This window comes from Eptesicus fuscus, chromosome 19, assembly GCF_027574615.1.
Source record: "Eptesicus fuscus isolate TK198812 chromosome 19, DD_ASM_mEF_20220401, whole genome shotgun sequence".
Lineage (NCBI taxonomy): Eukaryota > Metazoa > Chordata > Mammalia > Chiroptera > Vespertilionidae > Eptesicus > Eptesicus fuscus.
The window spans coordinates 10,446,576-10,462,190 of NC_072491.1; the positions used below are offsets into that span (position 1 = coordinate 10,446,576).

The 15,615-nt window shown below is 40.9% G+C and overlaps 1 protein-coding gene across 2 annotated transcripts in view; it reads left to right on the plus strand.

Annotated features, from left to right (window-relative positions):
* CPQ (carboxypeptidase Q) overlaps positions 1–15,615 on the plus strand; it is a 356,091-nt gene that overhangs the window by 81,306 nt on the left and 259,170 nt on the right. For both annotated transcript variants that reach the window (XM_054708777.1, XM_054708776.1), the window contains exon 3: positions 14,246–14,453. In XM_054708777.1, the coding sequence (XP_054564752.1) occupies positions 14,246–14,453 (208 nt within the window). The remainder of the gene's footprint in view (positions 1–14,245; positions 14,454–15,615) is intronic.

The following is a 15,615-nucleotide window of genomic DNA, read 5'->3' on the forward strand; positions in this document are numbered from 1 at the left end:
CCTGCATTTCTCACAAGCTCCTAAGTGCTGCTGGTGCTGTGGTCCACCCTACGAGGAGCAAGTCCTCAGAGAAAAGGCTGTGTAAGCTTCTCTGTAGCGCCTCCTCTAGCTCCCCTTCTAGACTCAGGAGCATCTTGGAATTAAACACCTTTACAAGAAACTTCAATTAGGTAAACTATTTAGTGCCAGCTGAGGAAGGGATTACACTTTTTATTTTAAATTGGTTGATTAATTAATTTTTAATTTAGTTTTAGTTTTCCAATTATGATTTACTTTAAGTATACTTTACATATTTCCATACCCAACTGGTACCATACATAGTTATTACAATGTTATTGACTATATTTCCTAAGCTGAATTTTATATTCCAATGGCTATTTTGTAACTACAAATCTGTATTTCTCAGTCCCTTCACCTTTTTCACCCAGCCTTCCAACCCCCTCCCATCTTGAAACTATCAGTCTGTTGTTGTATCTATGAATCTGTTTCTGTTTTATTTGTTTGATGATATTGCTCTTTAGATTCTACATATAAGTGAAATCATATGGTTTTTTTTTCCTTTGATGGACTTATTTCATTTACTAGTAGCATAATACCCTCTAAGTCCATACATGCTGTCACAAATGGTAAGATTTTGTTCCTTTTTATGGCCAACTAGTTTGGGTGGGATTGGTTCCTTATCCAAGTCTAGAGGTGCATCTTGCTTGGCTTAAGGTAGTCATCATATTCCATCCTCAAGACCACAAGGTTGGATTCAGAGTGGGCATATAACCCCTGAGTCTGAAACAGATTTGTTACCTGGGGCTTCTGGGAAAATGAAGCCTGCTGTGTCTTTCCCATGGGAACTGGTGGAAGAGACATGCTTTCCCTGGGCAGAATCATAGGGATGTGAGGTCCAGGAGAACCCAGAGCTGTGAAGGGGCAGAGCACAACGCAGACGCCAAAGGTGAGGAAGGGAAGCACCAGGAGCCAGGACCGTCTTATGGTCTGGATGTCAACTCTGTATCAGATATATTATCTGCAAATATTCTCTCCCATCCCATCGGTTGCCTTTTCACTCTCTTGATTGTGTTCTTTGATGCAGAGAAGTTTTTGAGTTTGATGTGGTCCCAGTTGTCTGTTTTTGCTTTTGTTGCCTATGCTTTTGGTGTGATAGCTTAGAAATCATTGCTAAGTCCAATGTAATGAAGCTTTCCCCCTATGTTATCTTCTAAGCGTTTTATGGTTTTATGTCTTTAATCCATTTTGAATTGTATAGTTTAGGTCTTTAATTTCTTCTGAGTTAATTTTCGATTATGGTGTACAATAAAGGTCCAATTTCTCTTTTACATGTGGATGTCTAGTTAGATATCCCAACACCATTCATTGAAGTGGTCTTGGCACCCTTATCAAAGATCACTTAATTATACACACATTTACCCCTCTCCCCTCCTCCCCCCACAGGCTCTCTATTTGATCCCATTACTCTATTTATACAAGTACTACACACTACACTGTTTTGATTACTGTAGTTTTGTAGTATTTTTTAAAATCAGAAATCAGGTGTGAATTCTCCAGTTTCTTTTACATAACTGTATTCTCTTCAGGTTCTAAATGAATTTTAGGAGGAATGTTTCTATGTCTGCAAAAATTGATGCTGGGATTTTGATCGTGATTATGTTGAGTTTCATAAAAACATAAATACATGCTGACTTAAGTTAATTAGGAAGGAATCTGCGTGGAATGGGATGAGAAAAGCATGGATTTGGAGTCAATCTGACCTGGGTTCAAATTCAAGCACTGTTACTTTCTAGTTTGGTAGGATTTTTGAACCTCCTGTACTTTGCTGAAACTTCTTGTTTTCACCTATTAAATGTGGTTAATGCTCTCATGCTTAAATCTCTCCAGCTTAAACTGTATGGTAATGGCTTTCAATTGTAATTGTAATTGACTGACATTGATAGTTGGATTTATGTTGTTTCATCCAATGAACTTTAATAAATAGCACCCAGGAAATTCTCATATAAAGTATAGTTCTGTTATTTCTATCATGTCCTGAAAATCTTCTTCTAATGGCAAATTGCTGTGTCAAACAGAATCATGAAACAGCCAGGTTTTCTATTATTGAGGGCAGAAATTCTGTGTCATTACAGTATTCCCCCCTTCCAAGTTTCTCATCTCTAAGAAGAGCATCAGAAAGTTAAATTTTAAAACATAGCTAAATAAAAAAGCTCATTTTAAAAATGCAAGCTGTCATAGACTTATTTTATCTCTCTAATATAACACTATAATAACATTATTTTATACTTCAATATAAGCGTATGCACACGAGTTTCTATCATTTTGCCCTTGGTTTTTGAAGATGGAACTTAGAAAGAAAATGCATTTAGATATGAGATATTGAAATCTACTGAAGTGTATGGAATTATTTAACAGTACAACAGGCATGCTTGTATCTTTCAGAAGTGACATCAGGTGGGTTAGCTAACTGAAGCTTCCAGGAATGTATTTTAATGATCTCTAGGGTTTATCTCCTGTTTAAAATTACTTGCTATTTAGTCTGCCTATATGAAATCTGGCACTTGCTAAATTCTTCTTCAGATTTGTTTTCAGTAAATCAGTTTAGCGTTGATCATTTGATCACTTTGAGGTGTGATAGGGGGAAGAAAGTAGTTATCTAATTTTCACTGAACAATCTCCCTAAGGTATTAAATAAATTTATTCTATATCTCATCTGTCATCAGCTATACATGGTGAAATGCTCTGACAGAAACTTTACTAGTATATTCAGGGCTCCTACGTTAGTTCTCACTCAATAGTAACAAACAACCCCCAAAATTGCTGTGGTTTGCAACCACTAAGATTTATTTCTTATTCACTTGATATATATACTAGAGGCCCAGTGCACAAATTCGTGCATGGGTGGGGTCCCTCGGCCTGGCCAGTGATTGGGGCCGTCTCGCCCAGTCCCGATCCGGCCAATTGGGGCTGGCTGGCTTGTGGGAGGGACTGCGGGAGGTTGGTCAGTCACAGGAGGCTGGCTGTGGGAGTGCACTGACCACCAGGGGGCAGCTACTGCATTGAGTGCCTGCCCCCTGGTGGTCAGTGCACATCATAGTGACCGGTCGACCGACTGTTCGGGTCATTTGGTCGCTTAGGCTTTTATATATATAGAAGATGTGACAAGACATCCGCCCTTTCACATTTCATATATATATAAAGTTGGTAGTGTCTTTGCTTCTGCCTCAGATACCTTTTCCACTCCAGGATCCAGGAAGAAGGAGAAGCCCCCATCTGGGACTTGTCATTCTTGTGGCTGACGGAAAAGGGCTCGTAAGAGACAGTCAACGCTTGCAGTGGTTCTTCAAGTGTCTGCTCAGCCATGACCACATTGCATTGTCCAGCAAGTCCCAGGGGCGAGCCCAATGTCAGTGTCTTCTGAGAGAGACACTGCAGTTTACAAGGCATGTGATGGGCATGTGAGAGTCGAGGGAATAATAGAATACAATGTAGGTATAATTTTAGATAGGGCCACTGGCCATCTTTTTCTCTTATGCCCTGTTCTGCTCATGCTTCTTCAAAAAGTCCCTTCCCTGCTCCTCTCACCTTTCCCTCCATCACTCCTTCGAGACCCTTTGCTGCCAAGCAGACCCGTGAACCCTCCTCGGCGTTTCCGCCAGCCCCATGTGGGATCTGTATGATATGCGTCCAAACTATCGCTTTGGTCAAAGCTGGCAAGAAGTCGCTCCGCCTCTGGAGCCGTGTGATGTGATAAGAAGAGCTCTGCTCTGAGCCAGGTGGCTCCCTATTTGCTGAAATCAAACCCACTATTTTTGTTCTATTCCTGATAATTAGGTTAAAGTGAAATTTTAAATAAATCAGATGATTGCTGTTTATACCTATTTGGTATATGTCCAAAACCCTTACATACCTTATTCTTATTGTTTTATAATGCTTCATAACACAGAGAGTAATTTTTACCTCAATCATGTCACCTGACGCTCACAAGAATCCTGGTGGTGTCAATGGGATTTTGATTCTCATGTTGCAGTCTGGGAAAAGATAAGCAACTTATTCAGGATCAAAGGCTAGTGAGCTTTATAGCCAGTATTCCCACCAGGGTACAGAGTGATGGACAGTGCTTGTTATGGATAAGGAATGCCCTGTTTTAAAATAACATTTTGAAGAATAAATAATGTAATATAGGAATAATGTAATATAGTAAATACTTCATAAACTAGTTTTAGAGTAAGGTACGAAGTTTCACTGATAGGATGCACCTTAAAATTAAATGGTGTTGTCTTCATTTTGAATGATCTAATTAGTAGATTTCTGATTGTTTACATACCACTTTCCCAAGGAAAACAGTCCTGGTCCAGATTGGGCAGTGTGGTTACTGGAGCACGAAGCCCCGTGAGGCCAGTTTCCACAGCGGCAGCAGGTGTCTGCTCCCTACTGCTCAAGCGGCTCCTACTTCATCTCCCCTGCCCTGCTTTAGTTTAAGCCACTATCACCTCTCAGAAAGTGCAGTAGTCCCCTAAATAGCCCTCCATATCTGTTTCGTTTTTGTTTTTTTTTACCTCCTCCAAGCCTTTCATCACACTAAGCCTAGCAATGCTCTCCAAATGTAGATCTGAACTTGCTTGACTTCTCTATCCCCACCCACATCCCTCCTACAGCCACCAGGCTCCCACGTGAGGTCGGCCTGCACACGGCCAGCCTTCGTGCCATTCTCTCCCTCACCCTCTGCTTACTTTAAGCTCAGTCCTCTCTTCTCCTCCCCAGTCTTCCTGCTGGTGTCCCCAAATCCATTAGCTTTCATTTCATGGACCCTACCTTTTCAGCAAAGCCAGCTGTGACCCCCAAACCATAATAGCCAGTCCTGTTTTAGTCTCCAACAGCCAAAAACTCACCTCTGTCCTCCCGCCACCACGAGGGCCTGTGGATTTTACTCCTTAAATACCACTGGAAGCTGACTGACGTACAAAGAACTTCCCGATGCATTGATGACAACGGCTCTTGTGAAAGCCTTCATTCACCCACACCAGTCACCATTCCAAGGAAATACCCCAGTGGGTTGGAGAGAAAGCAACCATGTTCAAAACCACGTGTTTCAACACAGTGCACCTCATGTTTTAGAGTATAAATGCTTCCTGTGATAATCAGTAAACTAACCAAGGTTCTCAAAGGTGTGATTGCCTTTAATGTTGAGACCTCACCCATGGAAGCAGCGTGGATCCTCAGTGAGCCGGTTGCTAGGGATTGGTCTGCACTCTGTGCTCGTGGCTGCTGAGGTTGCCGAGTTTAGTCTCGGCACACCTTGAGTGTCCTACATCCCATGTCAGGTTAGACATCACGGTTCCATGGTGGTCCCTCTGCATTTTACAACCAACTGTGTACCCTCTGTGCTGCAGAGGTCAAAGTCGACAAGGTGCTTCGCTGTGGCTCTCCCTCAGGTCGGTGTGTGGCATGCTGCTTTGTCGGGCAGACAGCTGCCTCTCTAGAGATGATGCTAATTTCCTGTGCCTGTGGATGGTGATGAGGTCGGGTCTGGGCATGTTTGCCAGGCTGACAGGTTTAATTTGAGCCTGATCTCAGGAGATAGTGGGAGGGGAGGGTCACATACCAGCAGCTATCATTTGGAGTTGTTGCTTTTCTAACTTTCACTCAAATAATAGCTGAGCTGAACACTTTTCCCTCTGAGAACTTTTTTAAGGAGACTGTTTTCCTTACTTTCTTGGAATTAATAGAATGAGGCTATCTTGGTTAAAAGTGAGAAGATTTTAGAGTGTTCCCTTTTCTGTTTTGGGGCCTGGCAGGAAGCCTATTCATTGGAAATGAATAGATGTTTTATCCACTTTGGTCTTCCCTTCTTTGTTCTTTGCCCCTTTCTTCATTTTCAGCCTGTTGAGATCTTCTTAGGCCTACAAAGTTTTATCTTATGGGAAACTTCCTTGATTTCCCCCATCAGAATTAATATTGGTTTATGTTATTATTTCATGATATTTTACTTTTAAAAAAATTTTAATTCTTTATTGCTTAAAGTATTACATATGTCTCCTTTTACCCCATTGACCTCTCCCCGGTTGTTCCCCAGCCCCCAGCACAGGCACTCACCCCCCTACTGTCTGTGTCCATGGGTTATGCTTATATGCATGCATACAAGTCCTTTGGTTGACCTCTCACCCCTTCCACCCATTCCTCTGAGATTGGATGGTCTGTTTGATGCTTCTGTGTCTCTGGATCCACTTTAGTTCATCAAATTTTGTTGTTCATTATATTCCACAAATGAATGAGATCATGTGATAGTTATCTTTCTCCGACTGGCTTATTCGCTTAGCATAATGCTCTCCAGGTCCATCCATGCTGTTGCAAATGGTAAGAGTTCCTTCTTTTTTATAGTGGCATAGTATTCCATTGTGTAGATGTATCACAGTTTTTTAATCCACTCATCTGATGGGCACTTAGGCTGTTTCTAAATCTTAGCTATTGTAAATTGTGCTGCTATGAACATAGGGGTACATATATCCTTTCTGATTGGTGTTTCTGGTTTCTTAGGATATATTCCTAGAAGTGGAACTACTGGGTCAAATGGGAGTTCCATTTTTAGTTTTTTGAGGAAACTCCATACTGTGTTTGGAGTGGTTGCATCAGTCTGCATTCCCACCAGCAGTGCACGAGAGTTCCTTTTTCTCCGCATCCTCTCCAGCACTTGCTGTTTGTTGGTTTGTTGATGATAGCCATTCTGACAGGTGTGAGATGGTACCTCTTTGTCATTTTGATTTGCATCTCTCAGATGATTAATGACTTTGAGCATGTTTTCATATGTCTCTTGGCCTTCTGTGTGTCCTGTTTCGAAAGGGGTCTATTTAGGTCCTTTGCCCATTTTTTGAATGGATTGTTTATCTTCCTTTTGTTAAGTTGTATGAGTTCCCTGTACATTTTGGAGATTAAACCCTATACTCAGAAAACTACAGGATGTTGAAACAAGAGATAGAGGAAGACATAAACAAATGGAAGAATATACCGTGCTCATGGATTGGTAGAAGCAACATCATTAAAATGTCCATATTATTCAAAGCAATCTATAGATTCATGCAATCACCATTAAAATACCTAATGGGATATTTCACAGACCTAAAACAAACTCTCCAAAAATTCACATGGAATAAAAAAAGACCTTGAATAGCCACAGCAATCTTGAGAAAGAAGAACAAAGTTGGAGGGATCACAATACCAGATATCAATCTATATTAAAATGCCCCTGTGCTCAAAACTGCCTGGTACTGGCACAAGCACAGATATATAGACCAATGGAACAGAACAGAGAACTCAGAAATCGACCCAAACCACTATGCTCAATTAATATTTGACGAAGGAGTTAAGAGCATACAATGGAGTCAAGACAGTCTCTTCATTAAATGGTGTTGGGAAAGTTGGACAGATACATGCAAAAAAATGAAACTAGACCACCAACTTACACCATTCACAAAAATAAACTCAAAATGGATAAAGGATTTAAATGTAAGACAGGAAACCATAAAAATCTTAGAAGAATCCATAGGCAGCAAAATATCAGACATATGTCATACCGCTTCTAAGACAATGGAAACTAAGGAGAAAATAAACAAATGGGACTACATCAAAATAAAAAGCTTCTGCACAGCAAAAGAAACCATCAACAAAACAACAAGAGAGCCCACTGCATGGGAGAACATATTTGCCAATGTTATATCTGATGATATTTTACTTTGTGCTTCATTTAGCACTTGTGACATTCTGTGCTCTTTTGGAAGTTATTGTTTGCCTATTTTTCTTCCCCAGATTATACAATTCTTTACAAATACGTTTTTATTGATTCAGAAAGGAAGGGAGAAGGAGAGACATATTAATTATGAGAGAGAATCATTTATCGGCTGCCTACTGCATGCTCCCTGCTGGGGATCAAGCCCACAACTCAGGCATGTGCCCTGACCGGGAAGTGAACCAAGACTTCCTGGTTCATAGGTGGACACTCAACCACTGAGCCATGCCAGTCCGACTCAACAGTGTTTTCTTTTTAATTTATCAGTTTTAGTAATTTTTAGAGAGAGAGAGGAAGGAAGATGGATAGAGAGATAGAAACATGGATGAGAGAGAAAAATCAATTGGCCGCCTCTTGCACACCCCCTACTGGAAATCTAGCCTGCAACTCGGGCATGTGCCCTGACCTAGAATCAAACCAGAGACCTCTTGGTTCTGGGTCAATGCTCAACCACTCTGGCCGGGCAGATTATGCAGTTTTTAAGGGTAGGGCTGGAATTTATTCAAACTTTATTGTCCCCAACTCCTAGCACAAAGCCCTGTCCAGTAGAAGGGCTGTAAATATGTTGAAGGAATTTGAATCGCTAGGGCTTGTTCTTCCATGAAAAGGTGTACAGACATAATATTCTCCATAAACAAATGGGCAGTCAGAAGAACGGCTCTGGTATTCTTTTTATCTGCCTTGCCATTATTTTGCAATTTCCTTATCATTTCAGGTCAAGACACTGTTTCAAAGAACAACTCTTTTCCTTTCTTTGTAACAGGCAGTCGTTTTATTGGGCCCAGTTATATTGAGGAGTGCGCTTACAATAAGTTTATGTGATAAGAGTAAGAAGCTAGGCTTCCTTTTGGGCGGGCCTGAATTGTTTCTTGTTTAGGGTTAAGTCTTCTGAAACCAGAATCAATTTCCTAAAACATACCACATTGAATTGAGCCTCAGAGACATTGCTTTTCTGTCTGTGATCTTTTCCTTTTAGTAGCACAGAATATAAAAGTCTCACTTCATGATCTTCCTATTCTTAACTGCTTTTGGGAGGATTCAACTCAGAAGAGACTGCAATTGGAATCTCTTTATCAAATTCTCTGCAGAATTAATGACTTGTATCCATACCACGGCTGTCCATATCTGTTGTCTCTGTAAGGAGACTGCAGCAGTAATTGTGCACAGGTTAAGTTGCTTAAAAATAATTTGATCAGTCCTAGCTGGTTTGGCTCAGTGGATAGAGCATCAGCCTGTGGACTAAAGGTTCCCAGGTTTGATTCCAGTCAAAGGCACATGCCTGAGTTGCGGGCTTGATCCCCAGTGGGGCATGCAGGAGGCAGCCGATCAATCATTCTCTCTCCTCATTGATGTTTCTATCTCTCTCTCCCTCTCCCTTCCTCTCTGAAATCAATAAAAATATATATTAAAAATAAAATAAATTGATCAACTTTGAAAAGTATGTACATGTGAAGAATAAAAAGAAACCTGAGGATTTTTGTGCTATTTTTATGACATAATCAGCTATAGCCAAGAGAGTCACTTTGTAAGAATATTTGTTTTAGCACCAGTCCTACATTTTCTTTAGAATTACCAACCATAATCCTTTTCATTACTCCATCAGTCTGCTGACTCTTGTCCTGGAGTGAAGCCCCCTGCCCCGCCTCCCCTCTCCCGCCCCCGTCCCTATGAATCGATTGGGACCTGGTGTGATAACAGCATCCTGATGTATGAGCAGGATCCTGGGTAGACTAAGAGCAAAACCTGATAACTTAGGTGGATTTTTACATATCGTTTTATTTTTCCTTGTCAATCCTCTTAAAATAAAACCACTTAGATTTTCGTTGACACATTTTTACATTTTTGAAAACAGCAATGCAGTTAGTAGGAGGAGCATGACTCTTGGATTCAGAAAACCAGTAATTCAAATCTGGGCTTCAACACCTCATAGTTGTGTAAACTTGTTTTTCGGCCCCTCAGTTTCCTCCTAGTAACTTGCTTGCAGAGTTCCTGTGCACATGACTGTAAACAATAGATACTCAATCTAGCTATTGTTTCTTTCATTATTATCATTCAATTAGTCTGATAGAATATACAGAAATACACAATTTCCTTGGAAGCATACATTTCTGGAGGGTGACCATGGATGGGGTATTATTATACTTTGACATTTTTGGTTTATTTTCATTCATTCGGTACATGCATGTGTGCATGTGTGTGTTGTGCTTATGAGGGTATGTGTGTCAAGCACCATTTCAGTCACTTCGGTTACATTAATGAATAAAACAGACAAACATTTCTACCCGCCATGAGCTCACATTGCAGTGGATGCAGCTGGAAGCTGATAAATTCCGTGGAAAAGTTAAGCAAGAGTTGGGAGTGGTTTGCAATTATAAATAGGGAGGTCAGGGCAGGCCTTGCTGTGAATCTGACACTAGTTTTGAGTTCTTAGAGGTTCCCATGTACTATTTTTGAGAATGGGGGAAAGGGAAGAAGGGAGACAAGAGGAGAGGAGGGCAGTGGAGCTGCTGATTTGTAGGCAGCATGAGCATTTCTTTTGTGTAACGTGTCCAAACACAAACTAACATCGAAGAGTGAAGTTTTCCAGATGGCCTAGTTTTATTTTACTCAACTGTAGCAAAAGTCTTAAGTGTTAGTACACACCCTGCCTTCTCCAATGACGTACGCGCAATAGGGTCCACCTGGTCTGTGACCTCTGTGGGAGGTCATGGCCCTGGCGTCACTGGGTTATGGAGCCGTCAGGAAGCCAGGCCCCTCAGGGCGGGCAGGGAGGCTTGCAGCCATTTGCCTGCATAATGCCTGAGCCTGTGGGGATTGTGAGTTCCACAGAGCAGCCACTACACACAGATGCTATTTAAATTTAAATATAAGTTCATTAAAGTAAATGACATTAAAAATCCAGTTTCTGATCACATTAGTTTCGTTGAAAGTTTTCAGCAGCCCTGCGTGTCTAATGGCTACTGAGTTATCACAGAGAGAGAACACTGCCAACATGACATACAATACTATTAGCATTTGTTATTCTACCTGTTGTCTTCTTGTACTGTTGCTATCCTCTTCCAAACCTCTCTCTTCCTTTTACTTGTTGCTTCTCATAGTTTATAGGCTTAAATACTAGCTTTCAAATTCTGTGAAGAGTTAGGCTCACTAGGCTCTAAGAGAGAGAAAAAGAGCTTTCTGAGTTTTCACACTTGGCACTTGTATTTCTATTCTGACTGCCCAAGGCCTTTTGTGCTTGGCTATTGTTGTGCAGCTGTGTTCTGGTGGCAGGAGAATCAGACTTCGGAGTTGTTGAGGGAGAAGTGCTAGCAAACTTTAAGGGTAAAATTGCACTTTTATGGGAAGGCTTTAGCTCCAGCCAAGGATCCCGTATTTGAGGCAGTGCCACTCAAGGAGGTATTTATTGACTAAGTGCTACACATACACGAGCCACTGTGGTAGGCCCTGGAGATTCAAACAAAAATGAACATGGCCCCAAACCCTGAGGAGACCACAGTTTAAGTAGCTGAGATAGTCTTAATAGGCAGAGTTTCACCATCCAAGGCCCGGGTCTGCCCAGGACACTCTCAAAGTCCAGAGAAGGGTGGTGCATGAATCAGCCCTCCCTGGGGCTGGGAGGAAGGGCTGAGACAAGAGCCAGAGGCCAGGGAATGCTTCCTAAAGGAGTGATTTTTGAATGACAACCTGAGGAATAAGTAGGTGTTTGTCACATGATGAAGTTGGGAGAATGGGGTCAACATGACACGATGTACCAGAGTGTGAACAAAGGCACAGAAGTGAACTTGCATGGTGAGTGGGAGTTTTTAAGTGTACTATTGATGGGCTTTGAAAGCAAAGGGATCCAGTGTCTATAGAGATAGACAGTCTTTGGTATGTAAATGAAGAGGGGTAAGGTGGAGGGTAAGTGGCTGATCTACTGATTCAGCAGTTCCAATAGTTCAGGCTGGCAGCTCTGTTGACATTTAATGGAGGGACCTGGACTGGAGGTTGGGGCAGCAATAGTGGTGGGTGACTGATGGGGGAGAGATTTATACCAGTTCAAAAGACAGATAAGGGCCTGATGTGAGGGAGTATAATGGGGGGGAGCAGGGGCCTTGGGTTCAATCAATATTATTAGTGTTTGAGGATTTACTAGACACAGGGGATGAAGGAGACAGAAGAATCAGAGATGATGCGTAGCTTTCAGGAAAACAGATTAATTTGGACTCTTCTTCCAAGTTCATGGTGATAGGTTTTGACCTATAGCTATTCCTAGTGATTTGCATTGGCAACTGTGGCGTCTATGTTAGGTTTCGGCTCTTCAGCACTCTGTCACTCTCTCATTTGTTAAAAGAACTTGAAGCATAGACCAGAGAGAAATACCACCCTTGTATGACTTTAATTTTGCAGTGGCTTATAAAAATTTATAGAAATTTGGCTTCATTTCTAGTGGCTCCAATCCAGATGCCAAAATTACCCCATTGCTAGGACGCCCCTTAGGTAAACCATTGAATCTGTTTTTCATTAGGAACAGCTGAAAACCATCAACAAAATTCTCATGCTATGCCAATATTAATGCCAGTCAAGTTCCAAGGTAACTAGATTTCAGAAAGTTATGATTCTCTAACTCTGTCTAGCTGCACCCTTACTTGTATTTTGGCACATATTTATCATGTGAAAAAGTAGTGGCTTCCTTACTTTCCATAATTATGTTGCTTTTCTTAGATTATAAATTCAATGTTGAGATCTGAATGTTAGTGGAGACATTCTTATAGATCTGCAACCAATCACTTTAAAGTAAAAGTAAAAATTCAGTCTGGATGGTGGAAATAGAGTTGGAGAAGAGCCTGCCCGGAGGGTCCATTGTGATGGAATCTACATTTAGAGCAGGAATTCTCTTATAACTGCAGTGTATTTTAAAAGAATTTTCCAAGTAACAGTTAATATTTTAATGACATCTGTTAAGCTTCCAGAAAAACCCAGTTCTCTAGTTTGCAAGATTAAGGAAGGATGCCAAATATATGTTGATACTTTGGTTTTTAACTGACATATTTCATGACTGTGTGTCTAAAGCCACAAAACAGTAGGCGCCTGCCACTTTCTTTTAGGCAGTTATATTTAGCTACTGCATCTGGCCTTTGTTGCTAAATATTTTTTTATTTTTTGTTTTTTTGTTTAACTGCTCCATAAAATTGGATCTTCAGTGGTCTGGCAGTTTTTGAATGACTTCTCAGAACCTGTGAAACCCTGTTCCCTAATCAGGAAATTCGGGCAAGACTTGTGGTCTGAGGAAAGATAGCATGCCTCTTCTAAATGAGACAACAGGATCATAGGACAGCTATACAAGATCTTCACAAATTTTATGTGAAGAATCGTGATGTAGTTGGTGTGAACAAGTACTGTAAATTGAGAAGCATGGGAAATTTCCACATCCTTTAAGAATGTTTTGTACAAAGGAGGAAAGAAAACAAGCTGACTTTTTGTGGTTCTTGGGAAAGGTTGCATTGACTATTTGTTAAAAGTTAATGAAGATCACCCCGGCTGGTGTGATTCAGTGGTTGAGTATCAACCCTTGAACCAGGAGGTCCCTGATTCCATTCCAGGTCAGGGCATGCAGGAGGCAGCCAATCCATGTGTCTCTCTCAACGATGTTTCTATCTCTCTCTCTAAAGTCAATAAAAACATATATATTTTAAAAAGTGTCTCTAATCGGTTTGGCTCAGTGGATAGAGTGTTGGCCCAAGGACTGAAGGGTCCTGGGTTCAATTTTGGTCAAGGGCACCTAACCTCGGTTGCAGGTTTGATCCCCAGCCCTGGTAGGGGTGCGTGCAGGAGGCAACCAATCTATGCGTCTCTCTCACATTGATTTTCTCTCTCTCTGTCTCTTCCCCTCCCTTCCACTCTTTCTGAAGGTCAATGGAAAAATATCCTCTGGTGAGGATTAACAACAATGAGAAAGTTAGTGAACATCATTGGCTTCTAAGAACATTCTTTATAAATGGCCATCCTTTGTATGATGTCATGAAGGAAGGCTGTATAGCAACATATCAAAATAGTTTTATGAAAAGATAAATATGTGTTTCATTAATCCCAAGGGGAGCTTTCTAAAATGCATTTTCTTTATAAATAATTCGTGTCATTCTGTGAAACTCTTGACTTCTTAGGGTGGGAAACTCCTGACTTCTTAGGGTGGGGAAGAGGGAAAAATCCTATCTTTTCAAGCCATTTGCGATTTAATACCAGCTGGTCAAGGGAGTCGAGAAACCTCATGAGTTGTATGTTACATTTTTGAATGCCTTTTCTCTCTCTTGAGAGACTGGCTAACCCCCACAATCTTTCTCCCATGGCAAATGGCTGTAACACTTTGATCTACTCAAACAGTTTTCCAGATGTAGCAGATAGAGCATATGTGACCTTTCGTGTGCCAGTCCAACCTGGCTGATCGGAAACTATAAGTTAATCTCACATGACTTTTATTTCTAGGCATCACAGCAGAAGTTCTGGTGGTGACCTCGTTCGATGAACTGCAGAGAAGGGCCCCAGAAGCAAGAGGGAAGATTGTTGTTTATAATCAGCCTTATACCAACTACTCCAACACAGTGAAATACCGAGTCCAGGGGGCAGTGGAAGCTGCCAAAGTGGGGGCTTTGGCATCCCTCATTCGATCGGTGGCTTCCTTCTCCATTTACAGGTTTGTCATGATGCTACTTTGAAATCCTTTAAAAAAAACAACAGAGTTTTCCATGAAAGAGAAGTCCTTATGAAATGAAAACAAACCATTCAAATGAAAAAAAACCTGTTAGCTCATGGAATTTCCCCTTTCCCACATTTGGTCATTTGTTTGTGATATCTAATTTGGCCTTTTCAGGATTCCAGGCATCATTTGTGCATTCCTTTCAAAAGCTTTCCACATTTGTGATGATCCCGTAACATTCCTTATATAACCAATATATTATGTATTTTCATTCGTGGGAGAACTGACTTCACTGTGTCTCATCAGAGACTCTTTGACGACTTCAGAGAAAGCCAGGCTCTTTCCATTGTTGCTAGAGAAGTGAAATAAAAACAAAGTGGGTAACACGATGGGGCCATCTATGGTGCAGAATTGAGGAAGCAGAGGATGTTGGATATAAAAGTGGTTCAGCCCTTGAAAAACTGTGTGGCCTTGGGAAATGTTCTTAAACTCTCTGAGCCTTGGCATTCTCTTCTCTTAATGGGTGATGATGAGTAAAAAAAAATTTACAAAATTATTTTAAGGATAAAGGAGGCAAACTTATGAAAGACACTTGATTATTTATAAAAGTCTGTACAAATGTTTGGCGGTATGATGTGAGGGCAACATAAGTTTTGTCTTTTTCTTTGTGGTTCTGATGGCAGTAATTTGCAAAGTGCATTATTGACCCTCAGTCTTAGGATGAAATTCAGCATTGCAGTGGATAAAAAGGTCTAAAAATTGACCTGCAGACATTTGGCCTAGTTGAATAGCTACATATGGTAGGGCCACACATTAAGGATAAAATATTGGAGAAACATGGATACACGGAGCACCATTTTAGCATTATAGCCTGATCTCTTTCAGAGAAAGAAATGCAAAAATAATTATAAGTAGAGTGTATTTGGTTCTCAAGACCAGGTCTTTAGTTACCTACTGTAAAGGAAAGCTTATTCTGCACAATTACTATTTGGAGCTGGAAACACAGCTACTTGACCTTAATTAGCATCCTACACCCTTGAAAATAAAATAATTGAGGGAGGGTACATTAGCAAGTAGGAAATCAAGTCAGACGGAGTTGTCCAAAAGTGCAGAGAAGAAGGAAAGGGACATTTTTCTTTTATGGGGGTTAAATATCTTC